The sequence below is a fragment of the Rhincodon typus genome, chromosome 31 (genome assembly GCF_021869965.1).
Source record: "Rhincodon typus isolate 14 chromosome 31, sRhiTyp1.1, whole genome shotgun sequence".
In the NCBI taxonomy this organism is placed as follows: domain Eukaryota; kingdom Metazoa; phylum Chordata; class Chondrichthyes; order Orectolobiformes; family Rhincodontidae; genus Rhincodon; species Rhincodon typus.
Window position 1 is genome coordinate 18,691,160 of NC_063362.1, and position 19,278 is coordinate 18,710,437.

General features: G+C 40.9%; 2 protein-coding genes across 10 annotated transcripts in view; both read left to right on the plus strand.

Annotated features, from left to right (window-relative positions):
* aldh4a1 (aldehyde dehydrogenase 4 family, member A1) overlaps nt 1-19,278 on the plus strand; it is a 419,312-nt gene that overhangs the window by 249,242 nt on the left and 150,792 nt on the right. The gene's annotated exons all lie outside the window — the stretch shown is intronic.
* The window catches only part of ubr4 (ubiquitin protein ligase E3 component n-recognin 4), a 259,887-nt gene that overhangs the window by 190,280 nt on the left and 50,329 nt on the right, over nt 1-19,278 (plus strand). For all 7 annotated transcript variants that reach the window (XM_048614952.1, XM_048614953.1, XM_048614955.1 and 4 more), the window contains 14 exons: nt 1,661-1,805; nt 1,958-2,043; nt 2,190-2,277; nt 2,688-2,881; nt 3,599-3,838; nt 5,512-5,650; nt 5,851-5,976; nt 8,216-8,344; nt 8,574-8,917; nt 12,935-13,025; nt 15,440-15,524; nt 16,234-16,361; nt 16,484-16,613; nt 17,910-18,067. In XM_048614952.1, the coding sequence (XP_048470909.1) occupies nt 1,661-1,805; nt 1,958-2,043; nt 2,190-2,277; nt 2,688-2,881; nt 3,599-3,838; nt 5,512-5,650; nt 5,851-5,976; nt 8,216-8,344; nt 8,574-8,917; nt 12,935-13,025; nt 15,440-15,524; nt 16,234-16,361; nt 16,484-16,613; nt 17,910-18,067 (2,083 nt within the window). The remainder of the gene's footprint in view (nt 1-1,660; nt 1,806-1,957; nt 2,044-2,189; nt 2,278-2,687; nt 2,882-3,598; nt 3,839-5,511; nt 5,651-5,850; nt 5,977-8,215; nt 8,345-8,573; nt 8,918-12,934; nt 13,026-15,439; nt 15,525-16,233; nt 16,362-16,483; nt 16,614-17,909; nt 18,068-19,278) is intronic.

The window sequence follows — 19,278 nt, forward strand, 5'->3', positions numbered from 1 at the left end:
AGGATAGGTGGAGAGGAAACAAACAAGTCGAAGAGGCAGGGTTGGGGCCAGTAAAGGTGAGTGTAAGTGGGGAGTTAGGGAGGGGATAGGTCAGTCCAGGGAGGACGGACAGGTCAAGGGGGTGGGATGAGGTTATTCGGTAGGAGATGGAGGTGCGGCTTGAGGTGGGAGGAGGGGATAGGTGGGAGGAAGAACAGGTTAGGGAGGCAGGGACGAGCTGGACTGGTTTTGGGATGCGGTAGGAGGAGGGGAGATTTTGAAGCTTGTGAAATCCACATTGATACCATTGGGCTGCAGGATTCCCAAGCGGAATATGAGTTGCTGTTCCTGCAACCTTCGGGTGGCATCGTTGTGGCACTGCAGGAGGCCCAGGATGGACATGTCGTCTGAGGAATGGGAGGGGGAGTTGAAATGGTTCGCGACTGGGAGGTGCAGTTGTTTGTTGCGAACCGAGCGTAGGTGTTCTGCAAAGCGGTCCCCGAGCCTCCGCTTGGTTTCCCCGATTGTAGAGGAAGCCACACCGGGTACAGCGGATGCAGTAATACCGCATTGGCAGATGTGCAGGTGAACATCTGCTTGATGTGGAAAGTCTTCTTGGGGCCTGGGATGGAGGTATGGGGACAGGTGTAGCACTTCCTGCGGTTGCAGGGAAAAGTGCCGGGTGTGGTGGAGCTGGAGGGGAGTGTGGAGCGGACAAGGGAGTCACGGAGAGAGTGGTCCCTCCGGAAAGCAGATAAGGGTGGGGAGGGAAAGATGTCTTTGGTGGTGGGGTCGGATTGCAGATGGCGGAAGTGTCGGAGGATGATGCGTTGGATCCGGAGGTTGGTGGGGTGGTACGTGAGGACGAGGGGGATTCTTTTTTGGTTTTTATTGCGTGGATGGGGTGTGAGGGTTGAACTTCTTTTAACAATGTCAGATGCCTTGCAGTCAGTGTCTGACACTCAGTGCTTTAAAATCATGAATCCAGATGGAGTTGTATACTATGATGTATCGTAGGTTTTAAATTGACCATTGCACTTGACAGTTGAATGTGGCATGACTGCAGATATTTGATCTGATTTGTTGATTATGGCATTGCTCAGCTCTGTCTGTGACATGCAGCTTCTGTTTGGCAAATATGTCATCTACTTTTTAGACCCAAAGAACATAGATCAGAGTATGTTCTCAATGATAAAAACTGGAAACGGTAAGGAACAGAGATTTAGGGGTAGTCCAGAAATCACTGAATGATAATGGAATATCACCTTTTACCTTGAGGTCAAGATACAAGGAAGCGGAAAGTTAAGTTGCATCTGTACAGTGCTCTTATTAGATCCTCTTAGGCCTGAACAGTGATTCAGGACAACAGGGTTGGACTGCTCCTATGTTGTAGTAACCCCTCAGGTAGTGGAAGTTTAAGATGGGCGTAGTCTGGAAAGGTGGAAATGAGGGGTACTGGTGTCTGTGTATTTACAAGTCAGAATGTGATCTGGTTGGTCTGGGTGTTTGTGGAGGGTGTGTTTTGAGGAGGAGGGGGAATGGAGGAGATTGCAACATAGAATTTGAGTGGGATGGTGGTGATGTCAGGTATGCTGTGGAAATAGCCTACCTCACGGTGATGTTTCTTTGGTTTTTTGCTTCTGCTAATTGTAGAATTTTTTTTTATTTTGGTACAACTTAGGAGTTCTGGCAAATCGCAACAGGAGCTGTTACTGGACTTGATGTGGTCAATTTGGCCAGAGCTCCCAGCTTATGGACGCAAAGCTGCACAGTTTGTGGATCTTCTGGGGTACTTCTCACTGAAGACTCCACAGACTGAAAAAAAGGTAAAAAGAAAGTGGCAGTGGGTTGTGGCCAATGTCTGCAGCATTACAAGATCAAATCCTTGTAGGGAATTTGACAGTTTTGTATATTCCTGCATTGTATATTCCTGCATTATTCATGTTGTATTTGACTGCCAGTTTCTTTTTGTTCTTAGCTGAAAGAATACTCTCACAAGGCAGTGGAGATTCTTCGTACTCAGAACCATATTCTCACCAACCACCCCAACTCCAACATTTATAAGTGAGCAACATATTTATTTAAATGACTGTTGTTTGTCATAAATGAGCACATTATATGTAGACCAAGAACTGTTGAAAGAAGTGCTGTTGTTATGCTGTTTGCAGATTCAATAATGTCCCTATATTTTCTCTTTTACTTTGGTACAGTATGCTGTCTGGTCTAGTTGAGTTTGATGGATACTACCTAGAGAGTGATCCCTGTCTTGTCTGTAATAACCCTGAGGTGCCATTCACAGTAAGTATAAAAGTACACCTGGCTGTATGTCTGGCATTGCAGTAAGAGCAACCATTTTAACGTTCTTCTTTTCCTCTGGAAAGCTGTTTCCTTGAATGTATGAAGATTTTATTTGTTTCTGTGTCTGTCGTTATCATCATTCTCCTCCATGAATATTATTGGTTAGAAATTTGTTTCTGTTGCATGTGGTTTTGAAAATATGATTGCTTTCTGCTCATGTTTTGGTCTGACACAACCAAACCATCCTGTCAACCACAGAAATCTGTCACTCTCCCAATGATTGAGTAATACATAGTGTGAACTCCCAAAGGAACGAATAAACTCCGCACTGGACTGCCAATTCCATCTTAGTTTTCTCTTGTATTTTATCCACGTAAATGTTTTGGTAATTTTAAGTGGTCTCTTTTCAGAATATTAAGCTTTCATCAATCAAAGTAGACACACGCTACACAACTACACAGCAAGTGGTGAAACTGATTGGCAGTCACACCATCAGCAAAGTGACTGTGAAGATTGGAGATCTGAAACGCACTAAGATGGTTCGCACCATTAATCTATATTACAACAACAGAACAGTGCAGGCTATTGTAGAACTGAAAAACAAGTGAGTATCTGGCTATAATTACATACTTTTAAATGATGATGAATGAATGTTTGGTTTTAGTTTTTCCAAAATGGAGGTGCAAGTTCTGGCTATCTGTAAACAGTCTGCAAATTGAATTATTTTCTGCATATTCTGTGTTGATAAAAAATCTCCTGTCACTCTTCGTGCTCATTTAGACCATGCTTTTACTTGAATGTCAGTCTTGATTTAGTGCTAACATTCTTATCCGAGGTGGGAATTTTTAGGCAATGTCAGAGGTTCCTTCTTTCAGATGGCATGTTAATTTGTCTGCCCTCAGGTGGACATAAATGGTTTCATACATTACTGAAAGATGATCAGGGCTTTACACTTTGACGTGGCAATGTTAAAAGTAGATGTATAGTCACATATTTCTTTGTTGTTTGTGGGCCTTGTTGCCAAATTGAACGAGCATTTCTGCGGTAATGTACACTTCAAGGGTAAATAATCAGCTGCGAGTCATTTTGCGACATCCTGAGGACAGTAAAGGCCGTCTAAAACAATGAATGGAAACCACTGCCCAGTGTCAGTGAGTTTCTGCTCACATGGTCTTGCTTGATTTTATTGCATTTAATGTAAATAGTGTAATTCTAAATCAATTCAGGTGTGGTTCAAATTTTACAGTTTATGACCTGACTAAATTCTAACTTTGTTCTATGGTCATTTTTGCCTCACCAACCACATGACCTTTCTCTTTAGGCCCGCTCGTTGGCACAAAGCTAAAAAGGTTCAGCTAACACCAGGTCAGACTGAAGTGAAGATTGATCTCCCACTCCCCATTGTAGCATCCAACCTCATGATTGAGTTTGCTGACTTTTATGAGAATTACCAAGCATCAACCGAGACCTTGCAGTGTCCACGTTGCAGTGCATCCGTTCCTGCCAATCCAGGTGTTTGTGGTAACTGTGGGGAGAATGTATACCAGTGCCACAAATGCAGGTGAGTGGACTTGTAGACAACTGGTGAAAATAAAATTAACATAAAACAATAACAATAATACTATGCCTTACTCTGGAGTTCACAATTACATCTCAGACTATGCTACTGTGTTGATGAGATTTGGATGACACTTTCTTGACTGTCAGTCACACTTGTGACATATAGCTTCTCTGGTAAACATTCCAAATACTGTTGTTCACAATACAGCTGCTTTCACCCTATAGTTATTAGAAGTTGAAATAAATTTTGAATCTCTGAAATATTTTGTCAAAAATTAAATAGTTTTAAATACTTTCTATTTTTCAGTTGACTGATTTGATGAATACGAAGACTGGTTTCCCAATTGACTTGACCAACAGTATTTTGCATAGTCAGGGTAGTTGAGATATATTAGTGGAGAGCACCAAAATGAAGTTTGCGATCACTTTTGCATGGCATTGGCAGGTCACTTAAACACAATATGACATGCAGGCAACTGATGGAAATAGTTTTAGAAACAATCTGAGCTCAGCACTTCAAGTGCGAAAGTAAAAACATGAATTTTTATCTATTACTTGAAATGATTTTTACCTGTTATCTATATTTTATCCTTTAGGAGGCCTGAGGATTTTGCAAAATAGTGCAGTTACTGGGCTGATTGTAACGTAGTGGCCAATGTGCGCATTCTGCTTTGAGGCACATTGCAGTGCCAGGAAAGGAATTTAATTTTGTCTCAATGAATCTGTTCCATGAACATGCATCTTTGAAAGTCACCTTGTTTTTATTCTTCTGTGGTATGCAGGTGTCTAGGCCAGCATTTATTGCCCATCCCTAACTGACCTTGAGAAGGTTGTGGTAGGACATCATCTTGAGCCAGTGCTATCCCTCTAGGGATATAGTCTGTGCTGTTGGGGCAGGAGATCTAGGAGCCTAATCAAGTGATGCTGAAGGAGCATCAATATATGTGCATATCAGGATGGTGTTTGGCTTGAATGGGAATTTCATGGGAATTTCAAGGGAATGGTGTTCCCATTCATCAGCAGCCCTTGTCCTTCTGGATGGTAAATGATTTGGAGTGTGCTGTTGAAGGTGACTTGTTGAGTTGCAACAGTGAAAGTTAAATATAGTACAGATTGCATTGTACTGATGATGGAGGGAGTGAATTTTGAAGTTGGTGGGTGGTGTGCTAATCAAATGGACTGTTCTGTCTTGCATGGCGCCAAGCCTCTTGAGTGTCATTGGAAACACACTGATCCACATGAGTCTCTTGTAGAAGGTGGGCAATACTTTGTAGAGCCAGGAACTGAGTTAACTACTTCCAAATTTTCACCCTCTAATCGGCTCTTGTAGCCACAGTATTTATGTAGCTGACCCAGTTCAGTTTCTAGCCAAAACCCCAAGCATGTTTGTTGATTCTGCAATGGCAATACCATGGAATGTCATGGGGAGATGGTTAGATTCTCAGTTGCAATTTGTCATTGCCTAGCACTTGTGTGGCACGAATGTCTGTTTATTGGGGAGCCTGCATTTAATCTTTGGTTGCACATTTAGTAAATTCCGACTGTCTATTTATGCTCAGTAACTTGATTTGACTCTTACTTTATTACTTTATTCTGTCCTGAGTAATCTTTTAGGTGGATGTCATGAGAAAATTATGATCATTGAGAGCAATTCAACTGCTGTCTTTTTAACAGGTCTATTAATTATGATGAGAAAGATCCTTTCCTATGCAATGCCTGTGGATTCTGCAAATATGCACGGTTTGATTTCATGCTGTATGCCAAACCATGCTGTGCAGTGGACCCAATTGAAAATGAGGAGGACAGAAAGAAGGTGAGATGACCTGGGGAAATACTCTGACTCTGTTTTAGACTTAGCCGGGGCGTGACCCCCTTTATTGGACTAGTTTTGGGGAATATCTGGTTGAGAATCATTGGATTACAACCCCTTTGATTATATTTTGCCTTTCTGCCTTTTAAATCAAGATGCTGTAATTTTACTAATTTTGTTCTGTCTTGGCTTTGGTCCTGCAGGCGGTGACAAACATAAACACTCTGTTGGATAAAGCTGACCGTGTTTATCATCAGCTGATGGGACACAGGCCACAGCTTGAAACTTTGTTGGTGAAAGTTAGTGAGGCAGCTCCTGAGAAACCACAGGTAAAGGTTTCACTGGTTGAAAGATATTTAGCAGGGCAACCTGTCCCTTTGTAGACACTTTTTAATTATGTATAGAATCTCACCAGGGACTTTACAGAAATAATAATAGAAACAGACACAACTAGTGTGGTGACTAAAATCACAGAGTGCCATTTCTGCCACCTCCAGTGGCATGCCGCCACCAGACACGTATATTCCCCTCCCTTTACAGCCATCCACAGGGACCATTCTCTCTGGGACACCCTGGTCCACTCCTCCTTCACTCCCAGCATTTTCCCCTGTAGTCGCAGAAGGTGGTAACAGCACCACACCCAAACTCACCCTCAAGAGGAAGCAGTTCACTCTTGTTTGCATTCACTGCTCATAATGTCCCTCTACATGGGGGAAACGAAGTGCAAATTGAGTGACCACTTTGCAGAACAACCTACATTCTGTCCACAAAAATGATCCTGAGCTTCCAGTTGCCTGTCATTTAAACACACCACTGTGTTGCCTGGCCAACATCTCTGTCTTGAGCTTGCTGCATTGCTGCAGAGAAGCTCTGCGCGACCTGGAAGAACAACACCTCATTTTCCACTTGGGAACTCTGCAGCCTCCTGGATTCTATTGAGTCGGGGGTTTTAGCACCTTCCTCCAAGTTTTATCACAACCCCACACACACCAGGTCTTGTCATCACATGGGCTGCTACCACACAACCCATCATCAGCTATTAATAGTCCCATTAATAGCTATTTATTCTCCCAGGCTGAACTTTACCCAGTCCTTCGTCTGTCCAACTGTTTTCCTCTTTGTTTGGGTTCCATCACGAGCAATCGTTTACTCTTTCCCCATTCTCTGCATAAATACCAATCTTTATGCAGCTAATATCAGTTCTGAAGAAGGGTCACTGGACCTAAAACGTTAACTCTGCTTTCTCCGCATTGATGATACCATCCTACTGAGTTTTTCTATTTTCTAGAACAGCAATTTCTGTTTCTATTGTTGATGACTAAAAACTGCATTGAATAGGTGGGTCTCAATGACTTTTAAAGGTAGAAGTCCGGGGGTAAAAGAGATTCGGGCAGGGAATGAGGGAGTCTCAAATATTAAAATAAATCTCTACAATTACAATGTGAGCAAACTGTTTTTCGAATGACTTGCAGGTACTGTGTCTGTGTATTTAAGAAGTGATAATTTCTCTACTCATTCAGTTCTGTACATGGGCAACCAAAATGTTTCATCAAGCGCCTGCTTTATTCAGACTCTGAAGTCTAATATTTGCCAGTCCATTATCAATCTCTTTTATTCACTTTATGCTTCCATTTCACAGAATAATTCAGTATAGAAGGAGGCCAATTGCCCATTATTCCCGTGCTAGCATGTTATTAGAGTTGTGCATCTTTATTGGCTTGAATCCACTGTTCTTCACCAATATCCTGCAAAATATTCCTTTTTAAGAGCACATCTAATTCACTTTTGAAAGTTAATGTTAAATCTGTTTCCACTACTCTTTCAGCTAATGAATTCCAGATCTCACCAAATCTCATAAAATTCCTCTGTTATACTTCGGACTTTTTTTGACAGTTGCCTTAAACTTGTGTTCTCTGGTCACTAAACATCCTACCAGTCAAATATTTTTCCCCTTCTGTTCTAACAATTTCCACATCATGTTGAGCGTTTCTTTTGCATATCTTTTGAACCTATTTTACTTTAAGGAAAACCATTCCAGCTTCTCCAGACTTTCCATATAACTGCATCCCTCATTCCAGGCATTTTAATAAATCTCAACTTCTCAGAATTGGCCACAATCCTTACTGGACAAATTGGTGCTTTCTATAGTGTGACATTTTTGCTTTTGTACTTCATTCACAGAACTAAGAGTCAGTTTTAAAAAAAAAAAAAAAAAAAAAAATCCTGTTTTAAGACTGAGATGACTTTTTTTTTCTGATGGACCTTAGTTTACGGAATTCTATTCCGGAAAACACCTGGAGGTTCGGTCATTTGAGTTTACTCGGCTGAGTTAGGTTGACTTTTGATAGCCAAGAGATTGTATTGAAGGTTATGGAAACAAACAGGAAACTGGAGTTAAGAACACAACTGGAATGTCCATGAACGGTTTTGAAAGACGAATCAGATGTGAAGGACTGAATGGTCCGATGTTTTAAATGTCCTGTCTGTTCTTTTAACAGCTGTGGAAATCAGTTGCATTTTGTACGTCAAGAAATTAGCCTTAATTATTCATTCATTCTTATTTCCCAGGATGATTCCAGTGGTGTTGCTGGAATCAGCTCAACTGCAGCAAGTGTGAATCGCTACATCCAGCAACTGGCTCAGGAATATTGTGGCGATTGCAAGACGTCCTTCGATGAGTTGTCCAAAATTATTCAGGTAGAAAAATTCAAATAAATGTCAAGTTTGTCCAACATACACAAGATTTTATAAGAATAATATAACTCGAGGCGGTGAACAGTAAGGCAGGTAGCTGTAAAATTAAATATGCTGTTGTTGTGATGATTAAATGTCTTGGATTTAAAAGTGTGCATTAACTTTTGAACATTTAATTTAGGGTTCATCAAGTTGTATGACAAACAGTTTCAACATCTTGTTTGTTTTACAGAAAGTGCTGGCTTCACGGAAGGAGCTGCTGGAATATGATCTTCATCAACGAGAAGCTGCAACAAAGTCATCACGATCATCAACTCAGCCCACGTTCACAGCCAGTCAATATCGAGCTCTGTCTGTCCTTGGCTGTGGTCACACCTCTTCAACAAAGTGTTATGGCTGTGCCTCAGCTGTTACTGAGCATTGTATAACATTGCTTCGTGCCCTCGCTACCAACAACACAATACGGCAGATTCTGGTTTCCCAGGGACTTATCAGAGAGCTGTTTGATTATAATCTGCGGCGTGGTACTGCTTCAATGAGAGAGGAAGTCCGACAACTGATGTGCTTGTTAACAAGGTATGTCAGGAGAGTGAGCTCTTTTTCTGATATTAGAGGGCAGCAATTAGTTAACAAGATGGATAGTCTGTTTTCCATGAGGGACTGGGCTGCATTGGATGGAATATTTGGCAGTTGGTACTGGAACTGTCATTTCAGAACATAGAATTTAGTGTTGCACCCAAACAGACCAAACGTTCACCTAAAATAGGATGAATTTTCTTCTCTCCTTTTCCTCCTTCCTTCGTTTCTTCGTTTCACCTATGTTGATTGTTGGTACTTGATCCCAGTTCCCAGCAGTTGAAGCGAGGTTGGTATTGGATCAGAAGACTGGAATCATTCGAAGAGGAATTCTGATTTAAGATGTTGCAATGTCAACATTGTTTTGTTATTGATGCTTCTCAGTTGTTCTTAAAATGACTAATTTCAAAGTATGTTCAAGGAAAGCTACAGACATCATCTCATGTTCTCAGAAATAGTAATGTCCAAGTTTGTGCTCCACACATGCCAACTAAATTGAACACTGTATACCAATGTTAGAAGACAGTAAGCTGACCTAATGCAGGAGCTGGAGACAGGCAGAAGGTGACTGTACCTATTGCTATGGTACTTGTGCTCTTGGCATTTGTGACTAATCATCTGTACTCCAGTCAGTAAAACTTCATCAGCTTCCATTTTCTTGACAAGAAGCTTCTTTGAGATTGTGTTAGGATGTTCTTTCAAAATGATTTGAAAAAAATCATGACCAATCTCCCAAGTAATGCAAGCCCTGGTGTTTAAAGGTGTTATTATTTCTGAAAAATCAAAAGTAACCTGCGCCTTTTACATTTGCATTAGTGATATTTGTGCACTGTTGGTCTGCACCCTGTAGAGACTGACAAACCTACGTTTGTAAGTTTCATGAATTTTGATCAGGCTTGCTACAATATCTACTCCAGGCATGTCCCCAGTTATTCAGCTATCAGTTCCACGTCCCTTGTTGAGATCTCAGAGAGAAGAAGTGGACTTTTAATATAAAAAAGGTTTATCGGTCAATCCAGAAGCTGAAGAACAGCTTCAGGTAATTTCTGGCTCTGTGAAATCATTGGTGCACTTTTATCAAACATTTAATAATTTTACCTGACCCTGCAGTGTTTCACTTTGATTAACTACACTCTGCGTGTATCTGCAAAAAATATTTAATTATTGTAATGATAAAGAAATTGTCAATGTTTCACTAGAAAGCTTTACTTTTTAACATTTCTAGTCAAAACTTGAGTAGAATATAGAAGCATAAATAAGAGTAGGCCATTTGGCCTTTCGAGCCTGTTTCACCATTCAGTCTGCTGATCGTCCACCTCAGTACACAGTTCCCACTTCCTCCCATACTCTTTGATCCCTTTAGAGCTATACCTAACTCCTCTTTGAAAACATTGAATGTTTTAGCCTGGACTGATTTCTTTAACTGAGAATTCCACAGGCTCTCTACTTTCTCAATGACGAAATTTCCTTCTCATCTCGGTCTTAAATGGTCTAACCTGTATCCTTAAACTGTGACCCCTGATTGTGGTCTCCTCAGCCATCAGGAACATCCTTCTTGCGTTTACCCTGTCTAGTCTTGTTAGAATTTTGTAGTTTTTGAGATTTCCCCATTTCTCTGATCTCCAGTGAGCATAGACCTACCCCATCCAGTCACTCTTCATATATCAATCCTGCCATCCCAGGAATCAGTCTGGTAAACCTTTGTTGCATTCCTCTCATAGCCAGAACTTTGTTCCTTAGGTAAGGAAACCAAAACTGCGTATGATACTCTTGTGTGGCCTCACCTAGGTCCTGTACAATTGCAGCAAGACATCCCTGCTCCTGTACTCGAATCCTCTCACTATGAAGGCCAACATACCATTTGCTTTCACCACCACCTGCTGCCCCTGCATGCTTGAATTCAGTAGCAAGGAAATGCAGGTCTAGTTGCATGTTGCCTTTACCCAATCTGTTGTTATTCAGATAGTAATCTGCTTTCCTGCCTTTGCTACCGAAGTGGACAACCTCTCATTATTCCACACTATATTTCATCTGTCGTGCGTTTGCCCACTCATTCAACTTGTTGAAATCACACTGAAGCATCTCTGCATCCTCCTCACAGTTCAGCCTCCCATCCAGCTTTTGTCTGCAAACTTGGACATGTTACATTTAGTTCCCTCAACTAAATCATAAATAAACATTGCGAATAGCTGGGGTGCAAGCAATGATTCCTGCAGTACCCCACTAGTCATTGTCCTCAACTGGCTGGCAATGTCCTGCTTAATTCTACTCTCTGGTTACTGTCTGCCAACCAGTCCTCTTTCCATGTCAGTACACTATCCCCAATGCCATGCGCTTTAATTTTATATGTTTATCTCCATTGTGGGACCTTGTCGACAGCCTTCTAAAAGTCGCAGTAAACTGCATCTACTGACTTCCATATCAACTCTACTTGTTACAACCTCAAAATTCCAATAGGTTTTCAAGCATAATTTCCATAGAAATGTAGAAGCTAGGAGCAAGTGTAAGACATTTGGCGCTTCAAGCCTGCTCAGCCATTCAATGTGAGAATGGCTAAGCTTGCACTCAGTAGCTTGTTCCTGCTTTTCCCCCATCCTTTGATCCCTTTGTCCCCAAGTGCTATTTCCAACTTCACCTTGAAATCATACAACGTAACTGGCCTTGACTACTTTCTGTGGTAGCGAATGCCACAGGCTTACCACTCAGTGGGTGAACAAGTTTCTCCTAATCTCCATCCTAAGCGGTTTTTCTGTAACCTCAAGCTGTGACTCCTGGTTCTGGATTTCCCCACCATTGTGACCATCTTTCTTGCATCTACTCTGTCTAGCCCTAATAGAATTTTGTAGGTTTCTGAGATTCCCCACCCCATTCTACTGAACTCCAGCAAGCATTGTAAAGGAGGAAAGGCTTATGAATTAGGCAACTAAAAACACAGCTGCTATTTGTAAGACAATGGACATGTTGAATATATAAACAACCAGATTTGGAAGAGCAGAGAGTGTTAGCAAAGGTTGGTGCGATTGGGAAGGTGGGCATGAGACCACCGAAGGATTTAAATACATGGATGAAAATGTTCAAGCTGAGACATTGCTAGACCAGAAGGATCAAGAGCCAATGCATGACAAACAGCACAAGGGTGATATATGAAAGAATCTGCTGTGAGTCAGAGTACATAACAGAAGAATATTGGACAAACTAACATTGCTGAATATTGCCTAGTTAGCTGAGAGAGCACTATAATGGTCATGTTCCAAGATTATAACGGCATTGCTGAAGATTTCAGCAGGTAAAAATGGGAGTTATTAATGACGGAGAGGATATACAGTTGGGGGTTCAGCTCAGGGTTAAATAGGGAATTCAGGTTACAGGATGGTCCATGTTGGCCAGGAAGGGAGATGTAGAACCTTTTTGTATATTCAAAGTGGCCTCTAGCACTTCACAGACAATTAATAACATTGAAGTCTAGTTACTGCAAACAAACTAATCCATCTAATTTATACAGAGAAAATTTTGACAAATGATGAATTGATTGATTAAAAAAACAAAATGCTGGAAATACTCAGAAGGTCAGGCAGAAATCATGAAGAGAGAAACCGAGTTAATGTTTCATGTTGATGAGCTCTTGTCAGAGTTCGTTGGAATTTATCATTTAACTATTTTTCTTCAAGCAAGCAATACGTATTGGCAGCATCACTAAAGTAATTCCCTGCTACTATATCAGTCATCCCACAGAATCTTTTAAATCCACCTTGTAAAGGCAGACCAAGCCTTAATGTCACCATTAAAGAATCTGATACAGCACCACTCCCTCAGTACTGCACTGAAACACTTGCCTTGATTTATGGGCTGAAGACCTGGTGTGGTGCTTGAACCTATAACCTTTTGAATGTAGCAAGAGGGTTACCAACTGAGCCTCTTTGATGCTTAATACCTTTGCTGGAATATTTTTATTTGCTTTGTTACTCTTTTATTGTTACTGCATTTATACAGCCATCATATTTTCCTCTTGACTTTCAGAGATAATGCAGATGCAACACAACAAATGAATGACCTAATCATTGCCAAGGTTTCAACTGCACTTAAAGGACACTGGGCCAACCCTGATCTGGTGAGTATGGTTGTAACCCTGAATTCTGCAGTGAAGGACAAAGGAACAATGCCTGCAATTGATCTCAGAAAATCTGCTCAGGCACAGACTTCCACTGTTCCATTATTGCTTTTGAGTTTGGTCCTCTCTGTAGAGGATCTGTGGCATCCAGCAACAGACAGGCAAGCTATCTGCTAGAAATCCCACAGCCGTCCTATCCACGAACTTTTCTGAATACATTGTTTAAAAATTCACATCGTTTAAAGATTTACTTTACTCCTTGTTTTACTTGTAATTGGGACTTATTGTAGGAATTGTTTTGAAATATTTGAAATCCAGTATATATCAGCAAATGATAATTGATCACATCTATGAAGATTCAGTTCAACCTGTGGTGGAAATAGGTGGCACTGACGGCAGCTTTCAGTTTTCCTTTCTATAGTTGTCCACACATCAGAGGTTTTGGTTTTACACCGTATTAAGGCATTATTACTTCCCCCAAATTCCAGAACAGAGTTTCCACTTCGGGCAATTTATCTGTGCTTTGAGAAATTATTTCTCTCGAATCTCTACTAAAACTCTCTTGCATATGACTGAATACCAAATCTGTTACATGAAATCAGGCAATTAAGCAGTGTTTTGTAAAAAATAAATATATACCTATTAGTTCAAAAAGATACTCCTTGATCTATTTGAGTGATAATTTATTGTTGTTCGATTAATACAGCTGAAAGTGAGTTTACAGTAAAAATGTTTTAATTAGAAGCAATCTACAACCCATGAGTAACCAGTTTTAAGCTAGTGAAAATTGCATTTTTTCTTAAAAAAAAGAGGCATTTCTTAGTTGCACTGTAATCAGCTTGGTAGATTTGTGAGAAGCAAATTGCTTTCAAAGCTAATAAAGTATTTATCAGCACCCTTGTATCCCATAGAACCAATATAACTTTTAGAATCTTTTTTGAAGTCTTGTAAATGAGCATGGTTGGTTGAATTTCCCAGTAGTGATTAATTAAGTCAAGTGGAAGTATGGTGGCTCAGTGGTTAGTGCTGCTGCTTCACAGTGCTAGTGCCCCAGGTTCGATTCCACCCTCTGGTGACTGTGTGGAGTTTGCATGTTCTCCCCGTGTCTGCATGGGTTTCTCCCCACAGTCCAGAGATGTACTGATTAGGTGGATTGGCCATGGTAAATTGCTCATAGTGTCCAAGGATGTACATGTTCTACGTGACATGCACTTTTTTAAAAAACTAATTTTAAGGTTGTGGAAACTGGCACATATGTGCTTATATTACTGCAAGCCACTGTAACTGCTCGTGGTGCTTCGAGTACCCACCTGCCTCAAAGATGTTTTAACAAGTGCAACTTCAATAATGTTATTTTCAAATGTTTGTGTAATATGAATAGTATTAAATGTTGTGTTGTCTTGCTCTGCCAGCCTAAAATCATGGTTAAGGACTGTAGCTGTCACAGTGTTCAACTCAAAAACCATAGGTTAGGATCCTAAGAACATGATTTGCTCCTTGGCGTGCACCCTGTGTCCCTGGCTGTCTATTTTGATCCCTCATTGCCTCCCATCCATTTACCACCCAGCTCCATTACTCCATGAGCAAGGGAACAGGGTGATGAGAAGGAAGGAGGTGACAATGTGTTAGCAGCAGGGTTGTCAGGGAGGTGGCAAATGGAATAAGAAAATGGGTGACAAGTGTTCAATGGGCAGACAGCAGTGATGTCAGCAGCAGTGCTCAGGCGTACAAGAGGAGTGGGGGCCAACTGTTTCAGGTATACGATGATGTGAGCAGCACTGATTTTCTTGTTCCAATGTGGCGGCAGGATTTAATGCAAATTATGCAATCTTTTCCTTGAGTTAATGCTGATCTAGGCCACATTGCACCAAGAAAAACAGTACAATTGAAAATTGTATTCCAATGTGAATTGCCAATTGGGGTGCCATCAGACAATCAGGAACCATGACATATGGAGGCAGCACCACATACCATGACCTACAGACATAAACAATTTATGAAGCCTCCCAAGTGGCAACGAATTTTGTCTTGGAACTTAGCTTATCTTCTGTGCAGGCATGTGGTGAAAACAGGATTGGGCTTGGCTGTGCTGTATTCAAAGGCCAAATAATATACTGATCTAGGATGCAAATGTTTCCCACCCCCCCCCCGAAAATGATGGAAATATGTTGAAGTGAGCAAGTAAGATACTTGGGAGATAGGAAGACTCAACAACTACCTAACTGCAAAGAATTCAGGAGAAGAAAATTGGGAGAGCCACATAAGCACTGACTGGTTTCAGAGAAATACCGACTCATTTTTACATTCTCTTGCTCACATATCCTCTCACAATCTACTCTGAAAAACCCAGTTTCTAACGTAGACCTTCACTTACATGAACATTTTCTTCTCTGAAACTTTTTTCCTACTTTCAGGCCAGCAGTCTTCAGTATGAAATGCTGTTACTGACTGATTCAATTTCGAAGGAAGATGCATGCTGGGAGTTGCGACTTCGATGTGGTAAGCTTAACTCAGTGAGGTTGTTTGTTTAGTAAAGGTCAGTAGCAGGCAATCTCATTTTCTAAGTTATAATAAAGCATTTCTATTAACTGTTGTTTTAAATGGTATTATCACTTGACTATTAATCCAGAGACCAAAGTAATGTTCTGGTTTGATTCTTATCATGGGCAGATGATGGGATATGAATTCAAAAAGAAAAACAAACCAGAGTTAAGAACTATTGTTGATTGTTGGAAAAACCCATCTGATTCACTTGTGTCCCTTGTAGAAGGAAATCTGCCATTCTTACCTGGTCTGGCCTACATTTGACACCATAACCACAGCAATATGATTTGTTTTTTTATTTGAAAAAAGCCAAAGAACTGCAGATGCAGTAAATCAGAAACAAAGTTAGAAATTGCTGGAAAAGCTCAGCAGGTCTGACAGCATTTGTGGAGAGAAATCAGAGTTAACGTTTTGGGTCGAGTGACCCTTTCTCAGAACTTTCTATGATTAACTCTGAACTGCCCTTTGGGCAAGTAGGGATAGGCAATAAATGCTGGCCTGGCCAGTGATATCCATCATTCTGTGAATGGCTTTCTTTAAAACACAAATGTTTATGCTAAATCCGTGTAGGTTAATTGAAAACTGTGTGCTTGCATCATTACTAGACCAGAGAGATTTGAATTGCTGTATTGTGTAATATCCTGATTTGTTATCCTCCCTGTAGCTCTGAGCCTGTATCTGATGGCTGTGAATATTAAGACCCCAGTGGTTGTTGAGAACATCACACTGATGTGCCTGCGAATTCTTCAACGGCTGATTAAACCACCTGCTCCAACTAGCAAGAAAAACAAGGTGTGCCAGCTCACTAGTGATGAATATATTGAGTCAACCCATCTGCTGTCTGATCTAGTACATTGACCTGGTTCCTCCCTTTTTAATTTCAGGTTTAACACTAATTTCTTTCTCTTCTCCAGGATATCTCAGTTGATACACTTACAACTGTTAAACCCTATAGTAATGAAATACATGCACAGGCCCAAGCTTGGCTCAAGAAGGATCCCAAAGCATCATATGAGGCATGGAAGAAATGTTTGCCTGCCAGAGGTAGGGACAACTTTCACTCATGGCTTCTTCTTTCAACGTGTTACAGATTTTAATGGCCCTGCTGACAAGGTACTGCATCTGGAGAATAGGATTATCTTGATGTTGCTGTATGTCGTTAGCAGGAATCTGATGTTATTTGGAACGTTGTAGTAAGGGATTGTCTGTTGCACAATTCTTCAGCTGAACAAGAGTTCCAAAATAAAACCTTAATTACTCATGCTGTCCAACAGGCGGAAAGAGTAACTGACATGTTTGATCGTTTAAATAATCTCTTAAGGACTAAAGGAGGCAATGGCCTAGTGGTATTAACGCTGGACTGTTAATCCAGAGACCCAGATAATGTTCTGGGGATGCAGGTTCAAATCCCACCATCGCAGATGGTGGAATTTGAATTCAATAAACATCTGGAATTAAGAATCAAATAATGACTGTGAATCCATTGTTGATTGTCGGGAAAAATCCATCTGATTCATTAATGACCTTTAGGGAAGGAAACTGCCATCCTTGCCTGGTCTGGCCTACACATGACTCCAGACCCACAGCAATGTGGTTGACTCTTAACTGCGGTCTGGGCAATTAGGGATGGGCAATAAATGCTGCCTAGCCAGCGATGCCCTCATCCCCTGAATGAATTTTTAAAAAAAAGTGGTCTGTTGACTTCATCTTTCTTTCTTTGATCTTTGTTTTATTTTTCCCCATTTTAGCCTTGGCAGTAATTGCTACAAACTATTAGCACTGCTTCTGATGCTGTTCATGGAGAGTATATGTGCTAATTATTCAAGCATTTGGCAGCATCTCTTGACAGTATACGTGAGATCAGAAGCACATTGAGCAGAGCTTGCTAATGTCTATCTACATCCAACTGCAGTATTTGGAAAGTCTGCAAACTGCACTACTGTTGTCTTGATTTACATAATGGCTCATTATCCTTGTTCAGTTGACTTTGACTGGGTATGATAGGACCTGTGTCTGACCACTTTGGATCCTTATCTAACTGAGAGTAGTAGTGTGTCAGAACCAAGATTGTGCTGTTACAGATAATATACTGGGAGGCTAAGTGACTTGAATGGTTCTATTTCATTGTAAGGAATGCAAAGCAAAAGCATTGGCACATTCTGCAAGATCTGAAGTCTTACACAACATAAAGGTGTGAAAGAAACAGACAGTGAAATGAATGAACTTGAATTTGTTTATGAACCATTCCAGTGGATTGAAGTTCCTTCATTTTGATTGCATAAGTGAAAGTTCTGTGATAACACATTGATTTATTTGGGATTTTTCCTCTCCTTCCATCAGCTTTGGACAACGAAGGCAAAACACAAAGTAAAACAGAGCTGCGGCAACTCTATCTGATGGAGAAATATGCATGGAAGTGGAAGCAGTTCCTAAGCAAACGTGGAAAGAGGAATTCACCTTTGGACCTCAAACTAGGACACAATAATTGGCTGAGACAGGTAAAGAGCAAAGTGATAATGGTATAACAGCAAAACTGGTATGGGCCATACATAGCAATGATCTTACAACTTATCTTCTTCATTAAGCTCTATGTTTAGCTGTATCATATGCACTCGGATTTTTTTCTGCCTCTGATAATTAGTGTATTTTCCCCAGGTCAGTACAGGGAATGTAGAAGCTGCCAGACAAACTCCCTGTTTGCAGGAAATGCCTTTGATTAGGAACATAAACATCAGCAGAGTGTGTTAGTTAGCCTACTTGACTAATTGGCTGGTTTGCAATGCAGAATAATGCCAACAGCAAGGGTTCAATTCCTGCACCAGCTGAAGTTACCACGTAGACCCTCCTCCTCTACCTCTCCCCCTGCCTGAGGTATGGTGACCCTCAAGTTAAACCACCAACAGTGATGTCTGTCTAACGAGAGCAATCCAATGGTCTCCTATGACTATGGCAACTGTTAAATATTAGTAGAGATCTGATGGACTAATTGATCTGTTTCTATGCTGTACGTTCTATGCCAACTACTGTTTTCTTGAATCTGGGGAGAAGCGAAGGCTTTGTTCAGTACAACAGTCAAACGCTACACGAATAGCCGGTTGTGGGAAGGTCCAGCATTTGAACAATGCAGAATCACTGGGTTATGTCATTAAGACTATTGTAGGTCGATTACAATTTGAATTGGTCTCACATTCTGCAAACAATGCTGTATGCTTTTCAAACCTGTGCTGTGGGGTTTTATCAGCCTTTAATCCTTTCAATTGCCACAATACCATTTCCCTATGAATACTGATTTCATTCAGTTCCTCCCTGTCTTTAGACTCTGCTCCCCAACATTTTGGGGGTGTTTTTTGTCCTCCAATAAGAATGAACCAAAAGTGTATTTACTTGGCCTCTTATAACTTGCCCTGTTTCTGACTGTGAAGAACCCACACTTCACTAACCTTGTCTTTACTAATCACTTTCTTTTCACGTGTTGAAGCTTTTATCATTAGTTTGCACGTTCTCTGCAAGCTTACTCTTGTATTCTATTTCGTTCCCCCCTTAACAAATCCCTTTGTCCTCCTTTGCTTAAATCTAAAACACTCCCAATCCTTAGACTGCTGTTTTTATTGGCCAATTTGTATGCCCCTTCCTTGGATCTAATACAATCCCTAATTTCCCTTGTTAGCCATGGTCGGACCACTTTTCCCATTTTATATTTGTGCGCGAT